We start from the raw sequence: 20,649 nt of genomic DNA, 5'->3' as shown, positions 1-20,649 counted from the left end.
CTACCCGTCGTTTACCCCCATATTTCCTCATCTTGCACAAAGTTATAGCCATTTCAACAAAATTCCATGCTCCTTCATAGTTCATAACTTCACATGTCATGCTTCAGTGTCAGCAATTACTTTCCCTTTGGAGGTTAACTAAATTAAATCAACTGCTACAATAATATATACTGAATTCATTAGCATCTTCCCGGCTTCTAAGAAAACTGAAAATACAGCATATAGTCATAGATCTTAAACATGCTGTCCCTTGGTATTTTCTAGTCACCAATGACAGATTTGTCAAAAGATTGTAGAAGTTTTGTAATTAACTGGTTAGATGCAAGACATAGATCTGAAGTGGTGATACTATTCATGGTTTAACAGTCCTATAACAATATATGGGATCTGATCAGGGACAATGAATCGCAGGCAAGTACCAAACTCAGGAAATATGATTTCCAACTTAGAACATCAGGAAGTTCAAGGAACATTGCAAAACAAATGGTTCAAGCAAGAACCTGGTCAAGAAATAAAAGGATATTCCCAGCATGATTGAGAAAGGAAGAGCTGGTAAGGCTTTCTGATATAATGCTAATAGCATCAAAGTGATGCCCAGTCCAGCAACGATAGCAAGATAACATGCATAAACTGCCATATAGTCATACATCGCTGCCCTGCCAACCAATACACTGTAGAAAATGAAATCTCCTAACCCCAGCTTGACTGCTCCAGAAGAACCCAATCCAATCCCCTCTGGCATCAAGCTTTGACTTGCCACTGCATCTTCTCCTCTGTGGAGCTGGACATTCATTTCACGATCAATCAAGGGTGCAGAGAGCTCTGAATCGGTCTCCAAAACCCGTCCCTCTTCTGCTCTCACCAAATTTCTGTCATTATGGATGCTAGTAGAAGGACTTGAATTTGAAACAGCATTTTCCCTGACCAAATTTGTGTCTTCTTGGGTGCCATCTGAAGTATTACTAACCAAATCTCGGTTAACAGCATTCCTTGTACCTAGATTGGAGTTTGATTCATTATTTTGGGTTTCACCCTGCACAGAATTGACACTTGGATTGGAATCAGTTGGTGGAATTGAATTATCAACCCTCCTATCTCTCCACATCCTCCTCTGAGTTACATCACCCCTTGGATTCACCTCGTCGTAGTTCACTGGCCTAGCCTCATAAACCAGTGCAGGAATTTCTTCATCTCTTGAGATTGCCAGTTCCACCAAAAGCCTTAATGGTCCAACCGGTAGTAAAACAGCAGCAAGATCATACAATGCCATGGCAACCAGAAGCACCCAGGTGGTCCATTCAGGTAACATGGTGAACCAATAAGCAACCAGCATTCCGATAAGAATCAAGTATCCTTGAGTCACAACAATTGCCATTTTGGACATAAAGACAGCCAATACACCAACAACAGCAAAATTAAACAAAGCCAGGAAAAAGGTTATGCAATCAATAGGGATACTGAAATCTTCAATAAAGAGTAGTGCAATTTCACCACCCAAGAATCCCAAAACAACAAAAGAAGAGAACCCCATATATAGTTTCAAGAATCTGGTGCATCTAAGATAGAAGAGAAGGACCAAAACAAAAGTTGCAACAGTGACAACGGCTACAAATGCCAAAGAGCTCAAAAGGGCACCTACAAATTTGTCCCAGAAAGAGTCTGAACCGGTCTCACTGTATGCAATGGTGGCTACACTGGAGATTGATGCTGAAGAAGAGTTGGTACTGGTATTAAGGACTGAGACCAAGAGGACGACCAAAAGCATACAGATTGATACTGGTGCGATGATTCTCACTATTTCTTCCCCCAGAAAATCGATGACGCTTGCGCGTCTCTGGTTCTGGGCCATTGAAGAGCTGAAAGATGAAAAAGATTCAACTATTCAAGCTTTCTGTGAGTCAGCGGGCGCCCTGGCTGTAGGGTGTTAGGCATTTCAATGATTTTCAGCCATCCACTTTGTTTCGGAAGCCCGTCGAACGGTTGGTGCCCTCATGACAACGCGGACCCAGTCCAAGAAAAAGGGGACGCACGTGTGTTTAATACTTAAACCTTTTTTTGGGGGGCAAAAAAAAAATCAAATGAAATCCTTGTTTTTACCTGGGTTTTATTTTTATTTTACAAATTTCTATCTCGTTGTGCGGGGGTGAAAAACAGACGGAATGAATGTGAAATTTATGTAATTAAATATTTTTATTACCCATCACGTACTGCTTTTTTGTTTTTCCTGCAAAATGATATAAAGTTTTGGAACTAAAGCTTCATCTGTATTCTGTTTTAAGATCAATGTTGAAACTGCACACTAATGTATTTTAAGTTCAGATGAATATTAAATAAAAAAATCCGTATAAATGTTTATGTATAACTTTTTTCTTTCACTTCATAAATTTTCACAAAATATTTATAAAAATATGTTTTAAGTTACAAATATTTATAATCAGATGTTGCAATGTGCGCTTATAATGGGGTCTCGGATAAGATATTCACATGGCTTGAAAATTAGGTGAAACATGAAATCTGAAAATTTGACCTGTATCTTTTTTTTGGTTGCAAATTTTAATGAATTGGGCACCTACTACCAGATATACAAAATACAAATATTGGGCTCACCTCATTTATTGGGCCCAAAATTTATGCTCTTCAACTACATGAGGCCTGATACTAGACATACAAACTTTGCAAAATTGGGCTCTCTCATACACTGGGCCCAAAAAACTTAATTCTCAACAAACCTAAAACCTAAAATACAGAAACCCTGCTTCCTTGCTCGGTTGCTCTGTGTGATACTACCTCCTTCGCCATCCTTTTGCTTCCCCCTCCCCTTGCAGCCATGGCCGCAGCTGCTCGACCCCTTGTCACGGTCCAAACCCTTGAAGCCGATATGGCTACCGATTCCCCCCAAGCCATTCCCCTCCCAGACGTCATGAAATCTTCGATCCGACCCGACATTGTCACCTTCGTTCACTCCAACATTTCCAGGAACAGCCGCCAGCCCTACGCCGTCAGTAGGCGCGCTGGTCACCAGACCTCCGCCGAATCATGGGGTACCGGTCGTGCCGTGTCTCGTATCCCACGTGTTCCTGGTGGCGGTACCCATCGTGCTGGTCAGGCTGCCTTCGGCAACATGTGCCGTGGTGGCCGCATGTTCGCTCCGACTAAGATTTGGCGCCGCTGGCACCGGAGGGTTAATGTGACTCAGAAGCGGCACGCCGTTGTTTCAGCCATTGCTGCATCGGCAGTTACATCTCTGGTTTTGGCTCGCGGTCATAGGATTGAGTCAGTGCCGGAAATGCCTCTCGTTGTGAGTGATTCTGCCGAGGGTGTTGAGAAGACGAAGGATGCGATCAAAGTTTTGAAGCAGATCGGCGCATTTCCTGATGCTCAGAAGGCGAAGGATAGTCACGCAATCAGGCCTGGTAAAGGTAAGATGAGGAATCGTCGGTATATCTCTCGCAAGGGTCCTCTGATTGTATATGGAACAGAAGGAGCTAAAGCAGTTAAGGCATTCAGGAACATTCCTGGTGTCGAGGTTGCGAATGTGGAGAGACTGAATCTGCTTAAGCTAGCACCTGGTGGTCATCTTGGGAGGTTCGTTATTTGGACCAAATCCGCGTTTGAGAAGCTGGATTCTATATATGGATCATTCGAAAAACCATCAGAGAAGAAGAAGGGTTACCTGCTACCGAGAGCCAAGATGGTCAATTCTGATTTGGCTAGGATTATTAACTCTGATGAGATTCAGTCGGTTGTGAGGCCGATCAGAAAGGAAGTCAAGAGAGCACCATTGAAGAAGAACCCACTTAAGAATCTGAATGCCATGTTGAAGCTGAATCCATATGCCAAAACGGCCAAGAGGATGGCTCTTTTGGCTGAAGCTCAGCGTGTTAAAGCTAAGCAAGAGAAGCTTGACAAGAAGAGGAAGTCCCTCCCTAAGGTACGCCGGCCCGCCTTTTAATTCCCCTTTTTTTGTGTATGATTAACATATAATGCTGAATTGATTATTGGATTCCTAGATCGTTATCAGTCTAAATGAACATCTGAGTCCTTAAATGTCTCTCCGCAATAATTAGAAGATCATTGCAATTGGCTCGTCTTCCTAGTGAAAGTGAGAAGTTATCATAGGAATGCATTCATGAGCCTGTTTACAACTTAACATGTGTCAAACGCAGTTCTAATTCCATACGGACATGTTAGATTGTGTTATATTCTTGTGTTTGTGTTAGCTTACTTGCTTCTCAGGTGTAAACAATCTGCCAAGGTTATTGATGTTATCATTTTCCATGTCTATTCAGTCTTTCCTATGATGCTGTCATAGGAAAGCTGTTGCTAGCTGCTACACTGGTTGGTCTCAGATATGTTTTTCTCCTTATAAGAATTACAGTGAATAAAAGCCCACAGAAGACATCTAGGCAGATGAGTTCCTTTGTGACACAGGCAACTCACTAAATGAGTAAATATTAACAGATGGAGAAGTTGAATGGTAGGCTTTATTAATTAAAATTGTACAATAGAGAGATGTAATGCATGCTGACTCTTCTAAATCAATTCATGGTGGTATTTCTTTTGGTACCTTAAACTCTACTTGTCAATCACAAACCCAGTAGTTAGTTAGTTAGTTATGCGTGTCGGATTTTCCGAACCAATTTATGATGGTATTTTTTATGGTACCAAGAGCTCCACAGATTTAATGCATGTTTTATGAATAAATTTCTCTCAGATCCAGTTTGTTCCATGATATCAAGTGATAAAAATTTCTTAAATATAGAAACAAAAATGATAAATAGTTTGAGGAGATCAAAAGTGGAAGTGAATTAGCCATTTTAATACTTTGGCTGATGTAAAAGGGAAAAACAGAATGGAGACGGATTGAGTTAGATTACGTCTTATTATTTTTCTGGTCGGTCCTATAACCTCAAGCAAATTGTTAAAACCACTTACTCTTAGGTAGTACTTCATGACCCAAACTCCAATGCAGTTTTCAGGGCTTGTATAAAGCTTTTTAAATAACAATATGATGCATTTTTTCCCACTATTCAGTCTCACATAATTGACTCGTTTTAAAAGTTCTTAAGAATGAGATTTTGTTTGAGGTCTTGATAGGAAATGAACAAGAAACTTCACATAAGTTCCGTTCTTTCAACAATCTATCATTTCGATGTGAAATAGTGAGTGACGTAGTTATAGTCATCCAATTCATCCAATGAACTGTTGAAAATTTTACTGGATCAGTGGGTTAGGCGAAAACTGCTAGACCAAATGGTTTTGACTTGTAATGGTTTTTTTATTCAATTAGGTTATATTGCTAGGATTTTAATATCACAAATTTTTCTGTATACAAATTGTATTCAAGTTATATTTTCAATCAATAAGAAACGGTTCAACCATTTTTTTGGTTACATAGGTTCGTTCTTTTTAACTGATGAGGTATTATCACTTTACTTTATCAACCTTCAGTGTGGTTTCAATAACGATGATTGTCATGCTATTTCTCCCACGAGCAAGGCTCTCTTTTGTTATGCAATTGAAAGAGGGGGAGAAGAGAGAGCTGTTATATTGTTTATTATGTCTTTTTAAGTATTACTTAATTTTTTGTTTATTTTATTTTATTACATTTTAAAATGGGAAGCATGATGTTTTTTTATTCTATTTTCGATATCTCTTCTTATTCTATTTTTATTTTAGTTTTCCATTAATATCAATGTAATATAAAATATATAGTAAGTTGTATCATTTATAGGCCGTGAATGGTGTGGCTCAGTTATGTACAGGGGACATGTCTAGTTTTATACAATGAACGAACCCCAAATGTGCTTTCAGTTGAATTTAAATTGCGCTTTTTCTTATTGCAAGTCTCTATTTTTGGCGGCATGCTTGCCCAACGTCTTGATGCATCTTTTAAGCTTCTGAATGTTGGTATGATTATTAGATGATTGGGATGGATTTGTTCACCTCGTTTTACCTTTGCCCCACTCTGCAGGAGGAGGCTTCTGCGATCAAGGCTGCAGGGAAGGCATGGTACCACACCATGATCTCTGACAGCGATTACACAGAGTTCGAGAACTTCTCAAAATGGTTGGGTGTCTCGCAGTGAAGTCATTTGGTATCGGGCATCATTTAAATTTTGTTTTCTTCGTGTCACTTTCAGTTTGAGACAGCAATGAAATGGGGCCGATAACTTGTGGAATTATTGCCCCACCTTTTTAACTTTGTTTCCTGGTTAAGATGTATGATTTTTAATTCATTAGAAATGGAGTTAAATGTTTAGACCTCTTTTATTCGTTTCTATCTGTATTGAAGTTATTCCGTTGTCCTCTATAGGTATCTGTGCGGATCCCTCGAATGGTTCCGATTCGCCTGTTATTGAACTATTTGTGTGCGCGTTTGAGATTTAGAGGGTGTTTGGATATTTCAAGAATCACTTTTCAGAAGTATTTTTTTACAAATCGAGACAAACTCCTTCACATTTATTTCGTATACCGTAAAAGTATTTTTAAAACTATAGTTTTGATCTTATCTAAACACTGTCTTAAAAGACAGAAAAAGAAGTCTACAACACTTGGGCCGTGGTATTATTGTTGGGTATTTCCATTCATAAAGGTTGTTGGAAATTAATCGAACGAATGAAAATTTAAATTTGATTCCAATTCAATAGTTAACACACTAATAGGTGCAATAAAGGAGGCGAATCTTGGGGCATCATTAAAGCTGCATTGTTAAACAAAATCTAGGGATTGATCACTGATGTTCAGGAGTTATTTCTCCTTCAAACATCTCTCATGAGGAGTGAGAAAATGGCTTCTGCTGCTGCAAACCTTGTGGTTGTTTTAACAAGAGCCGAAACTTTCAATAACTAGGCAAATCAGAACCGTGCAAGAGGTTTGATCTTTTCAGTGTGACCAAAGTAGCAAAAATAGTTCTCAATATCACTTGCAAGTCCAGCTAACGTATTTGCAAAGTGAATGGCTTCTTCATATGCAAAATCGATTCCCATTTCATCTAGCAAACAACACTTCGAATCTCTTGATGCATTTGTGCAATCATTTAGCTCAACATTCCAGTTCTGCGTGTGTACATCTCCAGTTTAACCTAATTACACAAACTAGCTTTCCCTCAATTTGTCAATGAGGGATTCAGTAAAAGGGATCAAAATCTCCAGGAATTTAGGATTACCCTCTTCAATTCCTCCTAAAATATTATGTATTTAAATCAATTTTCATCTTTATCCATTGAATCCAATATCCTCTGTGCATTCTGAAAGACAGGAGAGCCTTTCTTAGTCCTTTCAACAATCTTCCAAATCAACTCCATCTCATAATCAAAACCACTCTTTTCATCACCAAGAACATTTAATTCAGATACATCCGAGCTTTGGCCTTCCAACATGGTAACCTGGTTTGAAGTAGTTTCTCCTGACACTTTGTCTCCATTAACTGTGGAATAACTTACAGAACCATTTGCTCCACCAAGCTGAATTCCCAGTGCACGCCAACCATGTGAATGTGAACCTTCCTCGGGGCCAACGTTGTGAATGCTTGAGAGTGAGTTCTCTTCCGAGTCATCTCTCTTTATTAACTCTTCATAAGCCTCATTATAAGCATCCAGTGCCTCATCTGATAAATTTACAAGAAGAGGATGGTCCCACTCATCATAAGCCGATGAAGTCTCTCCAGTAAACGGGGATGCCAGTTCACAACCTGGGAACTCCCTTTGGTGATGACCACTGAGCTTGGATTCCATCATTTGCACTTTCCTCTGGCTATTTTCAAGGGCAGTCTCAAGCTCCTTCACACGTTCCTCAAGTCTGGATTGTATAACTTGATGCAAACGCAGACTCAGTTCACGAGGAGAAACAGCATAAGTTGTGGCAAGAGGTGGGGAAATGTCACTAGCATCACCATTTGATTTTCGGTGCGCAAAAGCTTTCCCACTGACCTTGTCAGTTTGCAACTCACCTTGAGCAAAATCTGCTTCAAATTCTGGGTCAAGCTGCAAGAATTTGTGCGCCATCAAGCATTGTTGATTAAAAAGGGATAATGGCGAGGTGTAAAACACGCATAAAAGATGACAACAAGGTGACCGGACTAATAATAAGGTCAATGAAGAGGCTCTTCCCTCCAATTTTTCAAGGTTTCTTCAGGAAACAGACCCAGTAGAGAAGAAAATGGAAGGAAAAAATATTAACAATTAAGTAAGACAATATGCATTGATACATTGCTATTTTCCTTTTCCTCCTTTATATTCTCCAAACAAAGGATAACGTCATTCTAAACTTGGCGCAAATCTTGGTTTCCCAACATAAACACTTCAACCAAAAATGTGAGATTAAATCCAAAATGGAAACTAAAGACGTCTTCAAATAGAAAATGAGATAAAATTTAAAAAAGAAAGATGAGATTACACATGAAGTCAAACCTAGGGAGTAAAAAACAAAATTCTATGGCGGGAAATTTCATATGGCATTACAATACCAGTTCTCCTCAAATAGAAGGTACCTAAATGAAGGAGCGAACCATCCAGTAGCATAAAATCATGAAGGTCTTCAAGTAATTGAAGCAATTAGATTATTACAATATCATTTCATATGATTTGTATCTATAGTTATTGTGTCCTATAATACTGAAATAGGTATCTGATGAATTTTCTGATTCAAGTGCAGATTAAGACGTATCTGATTTAGTGCATATAAGTCAATAAAGTCGAGATAACACTAAACTTAGAAACCCTATCAAAATTACATATTGTTCTTCTCCACCTCTGAAGGAATGATGGAAAAATGCATGCCAATTGGCATATGACTGCAATGAAAATCAAGACAAGAAATTATCAAATAAAAGGCACGCAGGCAGAACCCCATGCAGTTCATCTGGTATTGTGCTCCAGAGAAGTAGTAAACTCTTCTAAATTAGTTTGTGCTCCTCCGTGATGTTCTAACCAAACATGAGCGTTCTTCAAACTAAATTAGGGCAAACTATTCATTATCCCTTCCACCACTATCCTGCATGAGATCTATCTATTTACAATATGCAGATATTAACAGAAATAAAATAACACCCATGACAACAGACGCATTCCTAGATGATAATAGCAGGAATTTCATATAAAGATGCGTTTTGCATGTGTTGCAGTACGTAAATTACAAGAAGATGCAAAGATAAACATGCGAAATTACCTCAACAAGCTCAGATAGTCTTCTATCCAGGCTAGATGTATTCATGGTCAAACCCAATCTCTCAAGTTCGGCCTCAAGCTCAGCTTCAATTTTGCTTATAGATCCTGAACTTTCTTCTTCCCTATGATCATGTAACTCTTTGTTGTTATTTCTCGGAGAGGCACCGATATGCTTTTCAGGGGAACATCTGCTCATATCTTTCTTATAAAAGGAATTATCACACATGTCCTGCGGACCATAATTCTCATTATGCAACTCCTTCACAGTGACCGAATCTTTCATTTCAAGTTCCTCTTGTAGATCTTGAACCAAGTTCCCAGTTTGCTTCAACAAGCCTCTTATATTGTCGACTTCTCTTTTATTTGCCATGGTGGAAGCTATCATGCCAAAAGAAATTCCAAGGCTGAAGAGGAACATTGCATCTGCTGATTATGGAAGCGTTAGCAGATGTAGTTTAAGTAAAAAACATATGCATGGCACTACATAGGTTAGACAACATCATTATATGAAAAGAACAATCTAAATCATCAGAAGGTCGTTATCTGTGGCTGCTGATGCAATTGACTGCGTTAAAAAGCTAGTTGTCATCAACATGTTATCTTCCCCAGGGCCAGAACACACCACCCAGATATCCTTTTATAAAGAAATAAATACAATGTTCAACGATTTCAATTCTTGAGGGAGGATTGCAAGAAAGAAACCAAAATTTCACAAACATGCAAGGATAAAAATACTAAATGTTTTTCAAATAACTGATACCACAGTTTCATTCTCTTAAGACTTCTAAACTGAATGAAAAATACAACCTACACCTGGAAGTAAGATCAAAAACATTTTTGTGCATTTTATTTTTACAATTTTTATTCTCATGCATAAACAGTTCAGGGGAAAAAACGGCTGTAGCTGGAAATGTCAGAAAAGAAAAGAAGTTCATATCATATGGGCGTTCAAAGGAACTTCCTCAAAAGTCAGTTCAGCATGCAAAAGGAAAGATGTTACTGAATTGAGAGCCATACCATATTGAGAATGCATGGGCTTTCTGTTGTACAAATTATTGGATAAGCTCAATCTTCCGCTTCTCCCTTTTCCTACCTTAATTTTCATCTTCTTAGGATCCTCCAAAGATCCAAATTTTGGAAAAGATGGAATTCCAAATACATTTTCATCTTTTTCGTGAAAGTCTTTCTCATGCAGCTTACATTCCTCACTTTGAATCAATGAACTGGAAGAATCAATACTTTTTCTGCTGATTATTCGGCTCCCATCACTAACAAGAAATGACCTTGTGGCTGTGGAGGGTGATGAACGAGAGCTAAAGACATATTCTTCTAATTTGGCATGTTCCATGCACAGCTGCGCCAGTAAGCAACTGTCTAACGAACTTACAGGTCTAATAAAATGTCCATGCAAATGTCTAGTCCTGAGAGAGATTTTACTTCCAGCAGAATAATAATTACACCCAGATTCAGCAGAAGAATCAGAAAACTGGAATCCATAATTGCTGTCAATGTTAGAACTTTGTACATCTTCAATGTCCTTATAGTTCTCATTTGGTGAGATTGGTAATGATAAGCTTGATAGAGAAACTACACTGTTCTTACTGTAAGTTCTTAAGCCTCTTATTTTTTCACTATCAAGCCCTCTGATAGCAGTAGAATCCAATTCTCCGGCCGAAGGACTATCCAGTAAATATACATTTGAAGAAAAATCTTTGCCTAATCCATCTTTCCATCCTTGTCTGGCGAAGGAACAGCCAAGGGACTCAGAATTCTCAACTTTGGAATCCTCTGATGACAAGGACAACTGAAATGTGCTATCACTATTCTTTGAAATTCTGTTCCAATATTTAGCCAAATACCCGGCTCCTGTAGCAGCTGCAACAACCCACAAATCCATTTTTTTGTTCTCCCTTCCACGGAGAAAAAAGCACTATCCAAATCCCACAATACAAATTATCTTCTTTCTTTCAATCGTTAACATCAAACGGCCAAGGAAAAAATATTCCATTAATTTTACTGCAACTGCCTTCAAAAGTTGTCGCAACAATAGGCTATAGGATGGAAAGCTGCAAAACCCTAAGAGAAGAATAAGACCAGAATCCCTCATTGGCGAAAAACATTTTCCTCCACCCAAGTACCAATTCAAAATCCATTAGAATCCTATCATTCACGAACATAACGACTTGTCATGCTTTTCCACTGGCATTATAAACAAGGAAGGAACAAAAAGAACTCAGAAGTAATATCCACAAGTTTACGTCAAAATTTCAAAAGCCGTCAGTAATCAATCAATGTCAGCAACAAAAGCCACCGAAATGAACACATTTCTAGACAGAGAAGTTTCAAAGAAATAAGCCACCAAGAGACTTCAGCAACTCCTAGAACCTACGTCATGATAGCATATATAGAATTCCAGGCCATATCCGTCTGAAATGCCTATTCCCTGGGAAAAGTGAAAAAGCATAAATAAGACGTACCCATTTCACCAAATAGCACGGCGCCACAATCAAAATGTTTTCATGGTCGTAAAGAGGGCATGTATAATAAGATGAACATCCCTTGCCGGTTGCAGCTACCTTTCTGTCATAACTCATAAATGAACGGACAACGAATGACTCGTTTTTTAACAAATAAAAAATAAAAAAGTCCTTTTGAAAATCCCTTCGCACTATGTAGAAATTCCCACGCCCAACTTTGCCACACGATGTTTGTCGAATCTCGCAGGTTCAGTCCCTCGGACGAAAACGACCGGCGAGTGGCGACAACGTTCTCTCCACAGGTGCTCAGGTCAGAGGCACGCCTTAATGGCTCCACCTGCACAGAAAATTTTGGTAGATAGACAAAGATAGTTTTATTTATGATTTTTTTTTTCCCGCGAATTTTATATGGTCACCACTCACCATGGCCTTACCCATGCAGGCTTAAACTTTTTTTTTTTTTAATTTTTGGTATAATACTGAATATCATTGGAAAAAAGACAGAAAAATGCTACTTAAACTTCATAATCCCCAAATAGTATGTTAAATTTGAAAAATCCTAATTTGGTCTCAAGAGACCAAATTGGGATTATTATATGAAAAGAAAAGACTAAATTGCCCTTCATTTTAAATATTATTTTTAAAACATCACGGCCCCTACTGGCCAGCTGGTCACCGGAGCTCCGGCGGCAGCGATCACCGGAGCTCCGTCGATCAGCCGACAATTAGTCACCGGAGCTTCGTCGATCAAAAAAAAAAAATTTGAAAATTTTTACAACTTCAATATAACAGTTAACAACTTTTATAATGCTATTAACAACTTAGTATAACAATTAACAACAGGTTTTATGGGAAATTCAACAAATTTCGGCGACCGGAAACAATTTTTTTGAAAATTTTTACAACTTCAATATAACAGTTAACAACTTTTGTAATGCTATTAACAACTTTAGTATAGCAATTAACAACAGGTTTTATGGGAAATTCAACAAACTCCGGCGACCGGAAACAATTTTTTTGAGAACTTTTACAACTTCAATAAAACCGTTAACAACTTTTGTAACGCTATTAACAACTTTAGTATATCAGTTAACAACAGATTTTTCGAAAAATTCAACAATTGGTCGCCAGAGCTCCGGTGGAGGAAAACAAATTTTTTTGAAAATTTTTACAACTTCAGTATAACAGTTAACAACTTTTGTAACTCTATTAACAACTTCAGTATAGTAATTAACAACAGGTCTTTTGGGAAATTCAACAAACTCCGATGACCGGAAACAATTTTTTTGAAAATTTTTACAACTTCAATATAACCGTTAACAATTTTTATAACGCTATTAACAACTTTATTATATCAGTTAACAACATATTTTTTGAAAAATTCAACAATTGGTCACCGAAGCTCCGGCGGGGGAAAAAATTTTTTTTGAAAATTTTTACAATTTCAATATAACAGTTAACAACTTTTGTAATTCTATTAACAACTTCAGTATAGCAGTTAACAACAGGTTTTTGAGTTTATTAAAGGCATTACTGAAATTATAAAAATGTCACTTTTTGAATTTTTTTGAAAAACCTATTGTTAACTGCTATACTAAAGTTGTCAATAGAGTTACAAAAGTTGTTAACCGTTTATACTGAAGTTGTAAAAATTTTCAAAAAAAATTATTTCCGATCACCGGAGCTTGTTGAATTTCCCAGAAAACCTGTTGTTAATAGCATTATAAAAGTTGTTAACCGTTATATTGAAGTTGTAAAAATTTTCAACTTCAGTATAACGTTAACAATTACGTTTTTTTGAAAATGTTTACAACTCCAATATAACGGTTAACAACTTCGATATGGCAGTTAACAACAAGTTTTTCGAAAAATTTAAAAAGTGGCATTTTTATAACTTCAATAATGCCTTTAACAAACTCAAAACCTGTTGTTAACCGCTATACTAAAGTTGTTAATAAGGTTACAAAAGTTGTTAACCGTTATATTGAAGTTGTAAAAATTTTCAAAAAAATTGTTTTCCTCCATCGAAGCTCCGGCGACCAATTGTTGAATTTTTCAAAAAATCTGTTGTTAACTAATATAATAAATTTGTTAATAGTGTTACAAAAGTTGTTAACGGTTATATTGAAGTTGTAAAAATTTTCAAAAAAAATTGTTTCTGGTCATCGGAGTTTGTTGAATTTTCCAGAAAACCTGTTGTTAATTACTATACTGAAGTTGTTAATAGAGTTATAAAAGTTGTTAACTGTTATATTGAAGTTGTAAAAATTTTCAAAAAAAATTGTTTTCCTCCACCGGAGCTCCGGCGACCAATTGTTGAATTTTCCGAAAAATCTGTTGTTAACTGATATACTAAAATTGTTAATAGCGTTACAAAAGTTGTTAACGGTTATATTGAAACTGTAAAAATTTTCAAAAAAATTGTTTTTGGTCGCCGGAGTTTGTTGAATTTCTCACAAAACCTGTTGTTAATTGCTATACTGAAGTTGTTAATAACATTACAAAAGTTGTTAACGGTTATATTGAAATTGTAAAAATTTTCAAAAAAATTGTTTCCAGTTGCCGGAGTTTGTTGAATTTCCCAGAAAACCTGTTGTTAATTGCTATACTAAAATTGTTAATAGCATTACAAAAGTTGTTAACTGTTATATTGAAGTTGTAAAAATTTTCAAAAAAAAATTCTGACCGACGGAGCTCCAATGACCAATTGTCGACTGGTCACCGGAGCTCCGGTGACCGGCCGGCCAGTAGGGGCTGTGATATTTTTAAAATAATATTTAAAATGAAGGGCAATTTGGTCTTTTCCTTTCACATAATAATCCCAATTTGGTCTCTTGAGACCAAATTGGGATTTTTCAAATTTAACATACCATTTGGGGATTATGAAGTTTAAGTAGCATTTTTCTGTCTTTTTCCCAATATCATTGCTTAACAAAGCCAAATGCTAATATAAACTTGATCAAGATCCACCCTTTCGATTCAAGATAGAAATTGAGCAAAGATACAAAAATTTTCTTCTAACCTATGAGCAATTTTTGATAAACTATCAACATCAAATAAATGACTCATATCCACATGTCAGGCTTAAATTTTGAAGAACAAGAAGAAAATTTTGATAAAAAAGAAAAAAAGAAAAAAAAATTAAGCACAGCTTATAAACAAATATGTCTTCAAAAACAAAAAAACAAATATATCTTGAACATTTCCTTCCCTTTTTATTTTTCAAGCAGAGTCACGTCACTTTGGCTTCAAGGTATTATAAATTATAAATAAAACTATCATACAAACTACCTATACTTTTTTCTTAATTTTAATTTAGTACTTATCTAGTTTCCTCTCTTTATCTTAAATTATAAATTATATGAAACTTATCTTTCCTTTTTGAGCAAAGGTGTTGGTTGCTTAACAGTACTCCTTCAGTTCTTAATATAGGACCTATTTAATTAATTTGATTATCTTAAGGAAGTTAGGTAAGTTAGTTAATTATAAAAAATGACATGTTTTTTTTTAAAATGTCATAATCATCTTTCTTAATACCCCTCTCCTTCTTCTACTTGATTATAGTTGAAAGAATATTCATAAAGGCAATTTAGAAAAAATTTGATAAATATGAAAAATAGATATTATATTTAGGACTAAAATCATCTCAACAATTAAGTTTTATATTAAATACCGGAGGAGTCTAATCTAACAAGAATATTCGTGGTAATTAAGCAAACCAAGCTCCACATAATATTGAGAGAATTACAATAAAATCATAAGAAAGAAAATAATTATTAATAAGTCACAATAACAAGAGAGCTGTTATTATTTATTACTCTAAAATTTGTCTTGTATATTATTCTATTGTCATCGGAACATTTTAACAAGTTTGTTCCTTACTTAAGACTTCACAGCGATTCTCCTTACTGATTCTGCAACGCCAAGGAATCTTTTTTTCAGACTTCAAATCGAAGATGTGTTCTAAATTTGCGATCATTATGATGGAGTCACATAGAAAGATAGTGCTACTTGTCACCAGAATGAGGCTCTCACCTCACCTCGTTTTCCCCCTCCCAACTCATATGCCTTTTCACTTGCCAATTGCTTCACCGTAAATCATCACGATCGTCTAATCAGTCCATTCCCACTAATTATTACTCAAAAAATTTATGATTTTATTCAAGGATACTAACATGTAAGTTTAAAAATGTTATCATATCGTTATTGGAGCTATGTAAAGAGTAAAGTTCTAGTAAAGTTATCAATAATTATTGTTTTTTTTTTTTTGCCTGAATCAATAATTATTGCATTGACGTTCGCCTTAAAAGTCATTAAAGCAATAGTTTTGACAGTTAGCAACGGGGAAAAAAAAAACAGTTTTTGTCAATGTTATCACTATTTAGTGTATTTACATTCACTTTAAAAATAATTAAAACTATAGCTTTCATGGACGCATTTTCTTTCTATCAAAATTTTCTGAGAGGTGGCGGCTTTTCAGCTCCCTTTAAGCCTTTTCTTGAGCCAAACAGGGCTTGAAAATTTGCTGTAAGGAATTCGGTTGAAGAGATTCTTACGCAATGAACCAATTAGCTCTACATGTTATGATGTATTATCATATATTTTTTGCATTGAAGTAGCCTATATGTTATGACCAACATTAGAAAGCAAGATCATCAGACAAAATTCCAAAACCAAAACGAAAAACGAAAAAAACCAATTTGATTCTTCAGGAAGAAGAAAACACAGAAGTCTGTTCATTTTCTCACACTCAACACCAGTTCTCTTAAATACAGAGAAGGGTATCTTACATAACCTTTTTTTTTTTCTTAAAGAGAAAAAAGAATATAGGCTATTTTAAGCCTATAAGGAGCCAAAGTAAATAGGAACAAAGCTACCCCAACGAATTTATGATGTCTTTAAAATAAAAAATGAGCCAATCAGCTTTCGCAGCAACAGGTTCTCTGAATTGAACACCCGCGTAGCAAATGAACAAGTCCGCACCCCCTGGTCTACGAGCCTAAATGTGAAAGCACAACAGTTACACACACAATAATAACTGGTTTGGATCCTCTTTATCACCTTCTCTCCATTTTTTGTCAGTTTGGAAAAGAGATAGAACACAGAATATGCGAGTCCCATCACTCAAGTGGATCTCGCACATTCAAATACGACTTATCATTTATGTGAATCCCATATGTTTTGTATTTATCTTTCTTCAGAATTGAAAATAATTAGAGAGAACTGCGGAAGATCCAAACTCAACTATCAGTCAGATGCATCTATATTGCTCAAAAATCCAGGAGAACAGGTCAACTGGAAACAAGGTGGGCTTTCAGTTTCGTGGGATCGGAAACGATATTGACAGGTGCTTCAACAAGGGCCCTCAACTTCAAGTGTTATAATAAACCCACAGTTAGGACCTTTTTTTTCTTTAAATAGCTGAAAGTTAGGACCTTGTCATTCCATAAATTTTATTACTTGAATATCTGAATGTTCTTACTAACCTCAAGATCAGTTGCGCCGTCTCCAACCATAGCTAATGTTTTGTAGCCATGAACCTGAAATGTAAGTTTCATTGGCTTAACAAACAATGTAGTTGGTAAAACTTAAATTAACAAGCAGATACAATACTAACGTTCCTGATTTGTTGCACTGCAGTAGCTTTTCCTCCACTTCTTGAAGTAGGCTCGTTCTTATCAAACCCAATAAACTCTCCAGAGCTACCGAAAAGCAGTTGGTTGGCAAAAATATTCTCTTGATGAATTCCGAGTATTGATGCAACAGGCTTCATAAGAAGTGACTTAGTAATTAGTAAGGAAATAAAGTATCTAATTCATCATCCATGTGTCCTGTAAGCTCATCAAATGCGAAAATCACTGCATTAAATTCTCAGGAGTCGTGACAGTGTTACGCCAAGAAAATCATTTTAAATATCTTCACGTGCAACGACAATGTTAACTCAGTGCATCCCGATTGACGCTTTTGCGACCAAAAGGAAGCAAATATAAAAATAATTAATTATTAACTTTCCACATACATTGATCATTTGACGGAAGCCCCCAGAAATCAGATAAACATGTTTTTTATTAGCCTTCAGCTTCTCAACTAACTCTTGAATGCCAGGGGAAAGCCTGCATATTGAGACGTAGAATCATAAACAATGCCCTTAATTAAGACAAACAGTTCACATTTCTCATCAAAGAAACAGATTGCCATTTGTGAGGTGAAGAGAAAAGGAACAAAAATGGAAATTTGAAATACAGAAATCGAACTTTTATCGTTATTTAGAATGGCCAGACATAAGAACAAGTCAGTCAATCTTTTATGCTACCGGAAGAAAATTCTCCGCAGTACAAGTATTTTTTAGATACGTTATTGCAGTTTCATGATAAAAAATTCTCTTGCAGGAAATATATGATTTGTTTATAAAAGAATATCATTTTTTGGCTGTTGACGCTATACAGAGTTTTTCTTCAACTTCCATAAGATGATCAAGTAAGCATTGGGCATGGGAAAGGATATAGCACTTCTCAGAACATGGTTACAGCCTTGATAGTGGGACATTAGAGATCTGGTAAGATAAACATCATTAGTGAGAGCGAATAAACTCCAAATTCTGTCAGTCCTGATTCTTCACTTTCCCGACACATCTACCTCAGTCATGCAGGGACACCTCACGCACAGAAACAGGGTAAAGTCATCATTGGCAATTCTGAGTGCACATCACCCATCCCTCAGTTCAAGTTTCAACAGACATGATGCAGATAGATGCAACAAAAATGCATTAAGGGGGGCGGGGGTGAGATAAAAAATAAAGACTGTAATGTTTACAAGAAGATTCTGATAAACTTACTTTCTCATAATTAGAATATTCGACGATTGGGAAACAATTATACAGGAAGCACGATCAGGTTTCAACAAAAAAGTTAATATATGCCCAACTTTAACAAATGCTCAATATTGTTAACAAAAACACTCCTACCTGGGGGGTCTTTGCTCAAGACAATCCTGAACTTGAGACAAAGAGGGACTGAACAGAGATAGTCTGGCAGCCAAGGCCTCCTCAAAAGGAACAGAACCCCCCATTGCTCTGAGAAAATTCAGCGCACAAATTAGATACAAAAACTTCAAAAAGAAAAATATAGGCATTTAAAGCGTTTAAAGTTTGTTTATCCAACCTAGCAGTCCATTCTGCTACAGCCTTTCCAGCCCCGCAAAAATCGGCGAGCTCATCAATACCTTCACCCAGGCAGACGGTGCTATCGACATCAAAGCACACGGCATCAGCGTTTCTCCAAAGTTCAAGAATCTCTATCGTTAAAGAAAGAAACAATCAATATAATGATTTCAAATCCTGAAGCCAAAAATATCAGAGTGATATATGACCTGCGGAAGGCAGCTTGTTTCCAGAATGGCTCACTTTTGAACCCCGTACTGGTTGAACTGAAGCAACAATTACGCTAAATGGTGAGGATTGTTTCATAGTCTTTAAACGAAATCCATAGCTACTCTTGCTCAGCTGTGGTGCAGAAGATGGGAGAAAACGATACTGATATTTTCTACCAGAAGAATAGACAAGGTTGGTCCTAGAACTCACCAACCCTTCCATGAAATCCTCCGCTCTCAAACCCGAGAGATCCTAGAATCTATCCAACAATCACCTAGAAAAATGTCAATGGATGCAGCGACTATCCTCTTGATATCTAGAGAAGTATACTGCAATAAGAAAGAGCCTAAATGAACAGTCCAAGAGCGAACCAATCTCGGGAAAAATAAAAGATTATAAAATGCATTATAGATTTAGATCTGCAGGATCACAGCTCTGTTGTGTAGACGTTGTTACCCTGTGAATTTCATAGCACTAATGAAGCAAACGTTCGACGTTAATTTCCTCACATCCTCGAGGGTTGGTGAGGCCTGCCAGCTACCACCTAACGTATCCACTGCGCCCACGATGCTCAGACAAACGCTGTTTTCCAATTCCCTAGCCTGACCTGAAGCGTTCGGGATTTCAAATTTCCAGTTACACAAAAAAAAAAAAAAAGGCCCACCCAATTTGCCAGATTGGGACGTAATGGACTGGGCCAGAATGGTATTCGGAATAGTTCAAAATTGACCCTTATTTCTTGTTTTTATAGCCCGTGCAAGCAGCAGTCCAATAACAATAGTCAAATATTTAGGGTTCGCGTGTTTATTGATTGGGGAAAGGAGAAACTTGGTACTTTTATGAGTTTATGTGAAGTTGGGTTGTCTTATCGATAAAATCGATTTCATGGTTTGTAAGGAAAAGACCTTTTGATTAGTTTTTAGCCCAATTTCAAACTTGATTTATCTGAAGGCTAACCTCTTTCTTATTCCTTAAGCATCTTGCTCTGCATCATTGAAATTTAGAATCTGAGCAAAAGTTGGAAATAATAAAGCACGTGGATATTATTGCACTCTAACTCTTTCCATCGCATCACGCCTCAAAGTTGGTATCATAATTAATTTTGTCGCAATACTTTGGACCTTCATATTGCGTTCAATAATCCAACCTGTTCCATTCTTATTCTGTGCAAGAGCCCCCTTTTTACCTTGGCTGATTTGTTTGCCCATCAACTCTCTCATTGAATCTAATGGTTGAAATACCCTCAAACACTCGAAAGAAGAAAAATATTAATGCGAGCCACTTTCAACCTCTCGACATCCTAAAAAAAATTACAGAAAGGATTATGGGAAATTACTTTTTTAGGATCCAGAGCGAGTATGAAAAAGAGGCAAGAGCTCAAAATATGTCAAGCCATAAACGAGACGACACCGTTGTGAGCTTTGTTTGCATGTGGATGCTCAATTGCTAATATCTGCGCTGAGCAGAGGATTTAGCCCCCTCCAATTGTTTTATAGTGAGGCTGCTCCAACAATTAAAAAAAGAAAAAAGAAACTACGCACTAACTTATCTCCACATGCACCGCGCGGATTGTCCCAACAAAGAAAGGAAAATGATTGGTTGAGAGGGTAGACGACGGGAAGGCCTATAGGTTCAAAC

General features: G+C 36.8%; 4 protein-coding genes across 5 annotated transcripts; 1 reads left to right on the top strand and 3 right to left on the bottom strand.

Moving 5' to 3' along the window:
- Positions 1-407: 407 nt before the first annotated feature.
- LOC114721857 (presenilin-like protein At2g29900) lies at positions 408-1,908 on the bottom strand. Its single transcript, XM_028907743.1, has one exon. The coding sequence runs from the start codon at positions 1,847-1,849 to the stop codon at positions 446-448; it is 1,404 nt and encodes a 467-aa protein (XP_028763576.1). The 5' UTR covers positions 1,850-1,908; the 3' UTR covers positions 408-445.
- An 854-nt stretch (positions 1,909-2,762) lies between these two features.
- LOC114721852 (60S ribosomal protein L4) lies at positions 2,763-6,312 on the top strand. The gene is made up of 2 exons (XM_028907735.1): positions 2,763-3,931; positions 5,975-6,312. Exons 1-2 carry the CDS (start codon positions 2,828-2,830, stop codon positions 6,086-6,088), a joined length of 1,218 nt encoding a protein of 405 aa, XP_028763568.1. The 5' UTR covers positions 2,763-2,827; the 3' UTR covers positions 6,089-6,312.
- Positions 6,313-6,630: 318 nt separating this feature from the next.
- LOC114721851 (uncharacterized) lies at positions 6,631-12,036 on the bottom strand. Of its 2 annotated transcripts, XM_028907734.1 has the most exons (4): positions 11,643-12,036; positions 10,183-11,325; positions 9,167-9,588; positions 6,631-7,983 (listed from the first exon to the last, which is right to left on the bottom strand). In XM_028907734.1, exons 2-4 carry the CDS (start codon positions 11,060-11,062, stop codon positions 7,204-7,206), a joined length of 2,082 nt encoding a protein of 693 aa, XP_028763567.1. In that variant the 5' UTR covers positions 11,063-11,325; positions 11,643-12,036; the 3' UTR covers positions 6,631-7,203. The 2 variants fall into 2 exon arrangements, with proteins under 2 accessions (XP_028763567.1, XP_028763566.1); XM_028907733.1 differs by having other exon boundaries at positions 10,183-12,036.
- Positions 12,037-16,323: 4,287 nt separating this feature from the next.
- Positions 16,324-20,231, bottom strand: LOC114721860 (phosphoserine phosphatase, chloroplastic-like). The gene is made up of 10 exons (XM_028907745.1): positions 20,159-20,231; positions 19,500-19,618; positions 19,222-19,270; positions 19,011-19,067; positions 18,803-18,935; positions 18,607-18,714; positions 17,662-17,755; positions 17,260-17,409; positions 17,129-17,182; positions 16,324-16,641 (listed from the first exon to the last, which is right to left on the bottom strand). The coding sequence occupies exons 1-10, from the start codon at positions 20,229-20,231 to the stop codon at positions 16,516-16,518; spliced, it is 963 nt and encodes a 320-aa protein (XP_028763578.1). The 3' UTR covers positions 16,324-16,515.
- Positions 20,232-20,649: the final 418 nt, after the last annotated feature.

This window comes from Neltuma alba, unplaced genomic scaffold (assembly GCF_004799145.2).
Source record: "Neltuma alba isolate B1F8T4 unplaced genomic scaffold, ASM479914v2 tig00012072_pilon, whole genome shotgun sequence".
NCBI classification, from domain to species: Eukaryota; Viridiplantae; Streptophyta; class Magnoliopsida; order Fabales; family Fabaceae; genus Neltuma; species Neltuma alba.
The sequence above is the reverse complement of the archived record's forward strand: the minus strand, read 5'-3'. Positions and strand labels throughout refer to the sequence as shown.

Excerpts from the sequence above, each read along its gene's own strand:
- LOC114721851 (XM_028907733.1), bottom strand. The coding sequence starts at position 11,062 with ATGGATTTGTGGGTTGTTGCAGCTGCTACAGGAGCCGGGTATTTGGCT. Across the intron at positions 9,589-10,182 it reads GCCCATGCATTCTCAATATG|ATGCAATGTTCCTCTTCAGC; the intron begins GTATGGCTCTCA and ends CATAATCAGCAG. Across the intron at positions 7,984-9,166 it reads GACTATCTGAGCTTGTTGAG|CTTGACCCAGAATTTGAAGC; the intron begins GTAATTTCGCAT and ends AAATTCTTGCAG.
- LOC114721852 (XM_028907735.1), top strand. The coding sequence starts at position 2,828 with ATGGCCGCAGCTGCTCGACCCCTTGTCACGGTCCAAACCCTTGAAGCC. Across the intron at positions 3,932-5,974 it reads AGAGGAAGTCCCTCCCTAAG|GAGGAGGCTTCTGCGATCAA; the intron begins GTACGCCGGCCC and ends CCCACTCTGCAG.
- LOC114721860 (XM_028907745.1), bottom strand. The coding sequence starts at position 20,231 with ATGAGAGAGTTGATGGGCAAACAAATCAGCCAAGGTAAAAAGGGGGCT. Across the intron at positions 19,271-19,499 it reads TGAGGAAATTAACGTCGAAC|ATTCTAGGATCTCTCGGGTT; the intron begins GTTTGCTTCATT and ends ATTGTTGGATAG. Across the intron at positions 18,715-18,802 it reads GTAGCAGAATGGACTGCTAG|AGCAATGGGGGGTTCTGTTC; the intron begins GTTGGATAAACA and ends GAATTTTCTCAG.
- LOC114721857 (XM_028907743.1), bottom strand. The coding sequence starts at position 1,849 with ATGGCCCAGAACCAGAGACGCGCAAGCGTCATCGATTTTCTGGGGGAA.